The following is a 5,253-nucleotide window of genomic DNA, read 5'->3' on the forward strand; positions in this document are numbered from 1 at the left end:
ATTTGGGGTAGCGTGACAGGCATCTATTCTTTCTTGACAGATAAATCACAGAGGTCAAAAAGGTTCCCTATTCCCACCCTGCAGGATGGTTGTCAAGAAAGGCTGTGGGACCTTCACTGGCCCCATTCCTCACTACATCCTTTCACACCAGGTGTCTCTCAGGGTTTTTCTTTGGGGAGACCATCATGACCTTCATGTTATCCGGGAACTGGAGTCTTCTCTTTCTCATCACATGTGCCAGTCCTTATTCTTCTGCAGTGTTTCAACTCTATTCCAGCACCAGGGCTCTGCTAAACAGGGGTCACCAGGAATGTTGGTCACCAGGGCTGTGCCCAACGTGGGTCCCTGTGGATCATCCAACGCGGGTCCTCCGATGGCTGATGGAGTTGGAGCAGCGGCCGAAGCTCTTCCCGCAGTCGGGGCACTCGGGGCTTCCATTACCGGTGGGTCCGTTGGTGTTTGGTCAAGGCAGCCCTCTGGATGAAGCTCTTCCCACACTCCCCACACTTGTGGGGCCTCTCCCCAGTGTGGATGCGCTGGTGCTTACGGAAGGCGGAGCTGTCACTGAAGCTCTTCCCACACTCCCCACACTTGTAGGGCCGTTCCCCAGTGTGGATGCGACGGTGGGTGCGGAAGGTGGAGCTGTGCCTGAAGCTTTTCCCACACTCCCCACACCTGTACGGCCGTTCCCCAGTGTGGATGAGCTGGTGGGTGAGGAGGTCAGTGCTCTGGCTGAAGCTCTTCTCACATTCCAAGCACTTGAAGGGCTTCTGCCCTGTGTGGATGCGACGGTGGGTGCAGAGGTTGGACCTGCTCCTGAAGGTCTTCCCACATTCCCTACACGTGTACGGCCGTTCCCCAGTGTGGATGTGCAGGTGGGTAAGGAGAGTGGAGCTGTCCCTGAAGCTCTTCCCACATTCCAAGCACTTGTAGGCCCTGTCTCTGGTGTGGATGTGCTGGTGGTTGTGGAGGATGGAGCTCTGGGTGAAGCTCTTCCCACATTCCCTACACGTGTAGGGCCGTTCCCCAGTGTGGATCACCTCGTGTCGGACTAGGTTGGACCTCTGGTTGAAGCTCTTCCCACATTCCCTACATGTGTGGGGCCGTTCCCCACTATGGATCATCTGGTGTTGGAGCAGGTGGGAGCTCTCCCTGAAGCTCTTCTCACACTCCCCACACGTGTAGGGCCGTTCCCCAGTGTGGATATGCTGGTGCCTGAGGAGGTTGGTGCTGTTCCTGAAGCTCTTCCCACATTCCAAGCATCTGAAGGGCTTTTCCCTGCTGGGAGGCTGCTCAGGGACCACCAGCTCGCAGCTCCGGCTCAAGCTCCGGCCGCCTTCCCGGCACACGCTGCCTCTTTCCTCCTCACAGCCCCCTGGGTTGGCTTTGGAGCCCCTCCTCCGGGGGCATCTCCGGCCCTTTTCCTCCCCGCTGCCTTCCTGCGCCGTGGAGCCCTTCAAAACGGCCTCTCCCACCAGGCTCTGCCGCGGGGATTTGTCCTCCGGGCTCTCCGGCCTCAGCTCGGGGCCTGGGGCAGGAAGCAACAAGGACACGCAGGGGATTTGCCTCCGGCCCACAGGGAAGCCCAAGGACATCCCCCCAACTCCGGCCCCGGCAGGACGGCAAAGCAAGACCCACCCAAAGGGGCACTGACTTCCTCCTCACCTGCCTGGGGGGCCCAAGGCATCTTCCTCTTCCTCGCAGCCTCCTCCTCCATCCGACCAAGCTTTGGGAAGCAGAAATCCTGATGGGGGGGGAAACAAGGGGTGAGCGCGTTGCCTTGGGGGTTCCTCCTGCCCAAGTCCAGCTCTAGGACTCACCGGGCATCCTGTGTCCATAGAAACCCACAAAACACCAACATTCAGCCCAAAAACCCCTCCCAGAATTCCCCCTCTCTGCTCTCTGGGGTTAGGGGGTCCCCCCTGTCTGCCCTGCTGCCACTTCTGCCTGCATTGGGAGTCCCCTTCTCCGGGCTGCCGGGGGTCCCGCGGCTCCGGGGGGTTCCCACTCTCCGGGGTCCCCTTTAGTGTTGCCAGGGGGGTCCCAGGGCTCCCTTCTCCCCACTCTGCCTCCCGGGGCCGGCCGGGCCTCCTCTCTCGGCTCCACCCTCGCAAACCTCTTGGGGCTCTCGGCTCCCACCCCGCCTCAAGGCCCCCCCTCCTCTCCACACTCCAAGGGCTTCCCCCTCTCCGGGACCCCCGTTGAAGGGGCCCGGCGCTCCCTCCCTGCTCCCCCCCCCTCCAGCATTCCGGGGGTCCCCCAGCTCCGGGATCGCCCCTCTCCGCTCTCCCCACTCCGCGGCTACCGGGGTTCCCCCCCGGCTCTCACGGGGGCCCCAAAACCGCTCTCGCCCCCCCCCCGCCATTGCCGAGCGACCGCCAGGACCTTTTTGCTGCCCTTCTTTGTGCTCCCGCTCGGCTCCTCCCTTGGCCGGGCCGCCGCTTTTTCCGTGTTTCCTCCTCCGGGATCCGCCCCCTTGGGCCCTTCCCCCCCTGGCGCAGCCCCCTCGCCCCCCTTGGGCCCCCCTTGGGCCCCCCTTGGGCCCCCCTTGGGCCCCCCTTGGGCCCCCCTTGCCCCCTTGGCCATGGCCTCCCGCGGCAGGAGCAGGGCTGGAGCTGGGGCAGGTCGGGCTGGGGCAGCGCTGGGCTCTTGGCCGCTCCCGCCCGCACTCGGCCCCCGCCGCAGCCGCCACGGCCGGGACAGCGCGGGGGGGCCCGGCCTGGGCGCCCCCCCCTCCCCCCTGCCCAAATTGCCGTCCCGGGGGGCGCTGGGGGCGAGGGGGGGGCGCCGGTGGGCTCGAGGTGGGGAGCGCTGGGCGCTGCGGCTCTGCCCGCACACGGAGGAGTTGCCCCCGCAGCCGGGGGGGCTCCCGGCACCCCCAGTGCCCAGAAAGGGCTCCCCAGATTTGGGGTTTGGGGGCTCTGGGTGGGGTCTGAGCGGGCTGGGGGCTCCTTGTGGGTCTGTGGGGCGGTGTCGGGGGGTCCCGGCCCCTTTTGTGGAGCGCTGGGTGCCGTGTTGGGGTGCAGGTGCCCCCCCAGAGCCCCCCCAGAACGGGGTGACACAGGAGGGGGTGACACGGGGATTGAAATTCCCGATCCATCCTGGGGCCGTTTCTGCCCCCCACCCAACCACGGCTCCCCCAATGGGGTCTCCACAAGCCCCCTCCCCCTGCCCTGAGTATCTGGGACTGGGGAGAACTGGGAAGCTTTACTGGGAACACTGGGAGCAGCCGGCTGGTGTCAGAATAAAAGCAGGGCCGGGGGGGACACACGACCCCCCAAAATCAGGGCAGGGTTTGGGGGGTCCCGGCTGGGCCCGAGGCCACGGGGAGGGGCTGCGGCCGCCGGCGGCTCAGGAGCTCTGTGGGGAGAGAAAAGGGGGTGAGAGCGGGGTGGGGGGACAGGGGGGACACCGGGATACACCGAGACCTGGACTGGACCCAGCGGGACCAGAACTGGGGCAACAGGGACCATACTGGGAGCAACTGGGAGCACGTTGGGGGCAACAGGGATGTACTGGGAATGGCTGGGAATGAGTGGAACCATAGGAAGGGTGAATGGGAGTAACTGGAACCACGCTGGGGAGAACTGGGATCATCCTGGGAGCAGCTGGGCCCCTGCTGGGGTCATACTGAGATCAGACTGGGATCTTACAGGGAGCGACTGGGTCAATCCTAGGGGCAACTTGCAGCAACTGGGATCACATTGGGAGGAACTGGGAGCAAGTGGGACCATGCTGGGGAGTACTGGGATCATACTGGGATCACAGTGGGAGAGCTTGGCCCATGCTGGGAGCAACTGGGCCCACAGTGAGGGTGACTGACGTTATACTGGGAGTGACTGGGAGCATTCTGAGGGCAGTTGGGACCATGTTGGCACAACTGGGATATACTGGGAGCCAGTGAGATCACACTGGAGGTGACTGGGATCATACTGGGAGCATACTGGTAGCATACTGGAAGTGACTGGGAGGATGCTGAGGTCAACAGAGATCATACTGGGAGTGACTGGAACCATAGTAGAGGTGAATGGGAGCTACTGGAACCACACGGGGGGAACTGGGATCATACTGGGAGTGACTGCAATACTCCTGGCAGTATGTGAGAGGAACTGCAACCATACTGGGGGGGACTGGGATCAAACTGGATTCATACTGGAAGTGTCTGCAAGTTACTGGGATCAAACTGGGAGTGACTGGACTGATAGTGGGATCATACTGGGAGCAACTGGGACCATGCAGGGGCAAATGGCATCATCCAGGCAGTGACTGAAAGTGCCTGGGGCCATACTGGACTCAGACTGGGAGTCCCTGAGAGAGAAAGGAACCATCCTGGGGGGGCTGGGAGCAACTGAGACCCCCTTGGGGGCAACTGGGATCCTATTGGGAGTGATTGGGAGTGACTGGGATCCTAGTGGGAGTGACCAGGACCATACAGGAACCATCCTGGGAGTGACTGTCAGTGCCCAGGATCATACTGGGAGTGACTGGGACTACACAGAGGGGAACTGGGAACCAGTGGGGCCATGCTGGAAGTATGGTGGAACTGAGAGTGACTGGAGTGACAGGGTGCCTCCAGCAGGAGGCAACTGGCATAGACTAGGAATGACTGGGAGTGACTGGGATTGTACTGATGGGAACTGGAAGCATCCTGGGGCAAGTGGAAGTAACTGGGTATGACTACGAGCATGCTGAGGGCAACTGGGAAATACTGAGAGTGTCTGCAACCATCCTGGGGGTGACTGGGACCACACTGGGAGTGACTTGGACCATGTGGAGGGCAACTGGGAGCAACTGAGAGTGACTTGATCTACAAGAGGGCAACTGGGATTGGCTGGGACCATGCTGGGGGAAGACTGGGATCACACTTGGATTGACTGGATCTGTGCTGGAGGCAACTGGGAGCAGCTTGGCCCATGCTGGGGACAACTGGGCCCACAGTGAGGGTGGCCGGGGTCATACTGGGAGAGACTGGGAGCATTCTGAGGGCAGTTGGGACCATGTTGGCACAACTGGGATATCCTGGGAGCAAGTGGGATCACGCTGGAGGTGACTGGGATCATACTGGGAGCAACTGGGAGCACACTGGGAGTGACTGGGAGTGGCTGTGAGCAACTGGGATCATGCTGGAAGCATGGAAAAGAGATTTCTTCCTTAAAATACTCCTTTTGGCCCAAGAACCCTCGGTGCCATGGCAGATGTTTCCTGGGGTGTTTGAACATTCCCAGGAGCACAAATCCACAGGGATCTGCTGCA

At 62.1% G+C, this 5,253-nt stretch overlaps 1 protein-coding gene across 1 annotated transcript; it reads right to left on the bottom strand.

The window, feature by feature from the left end:
* Positions 1-44: 44 nt before the first annotated feature.
* LOC113980620 (zinc finger protein 154-like) lies at positions 45-1,827 on the bottom strand. Its single transcript, XM_027707841.1, has 3 exons — positions 1,821-1,827; positions 954-1,336; positions 45-869 (listed from the first exon to the last, which is right to left on the bottom strand). The coding sequence occupies exons 1-3, from the start codon at positions 1,825-1,827 to the stop codon at positions 438-440; spliced, it is 822 nt and encodes a 273-aa protein (XP_027563642.1). The 3' UTR covers positions 45-437.
* Between the last annotated feature and the right edge of the window lie 3,426 nt (positions 1,828-5,253).

Source organism: Neopelma chrysocephalum, unplaced genomic scaffold (assembly GCF_003984885.1).
Source record: "Neopelma chrysocephalum unplaced genomic scaffold, ASM398488v2 Primary Assembly neopelma1_94837, whole genome shotgun sequence".
In the NCBI taxonomy this organism is placed as follows: domain Eukaryota; kingdom Metazoa; phylum Chordata; class Aves; order Passeriformes; family Pipridae; genus Neopelma; species Neopelma chrysocephalum.

Bases quoted from the DNA above. Each gene is read 5' to 3' on its own strand.
- LOC113980620 (XM_027707841.1), bottom strand. The intron at 870-953 runs ATCCACACCAGA...ACCCACCTGCAC, and splicing joins TCCTCCACAACCACCAGCAC to ATCCACACTGGGGAACGGCC.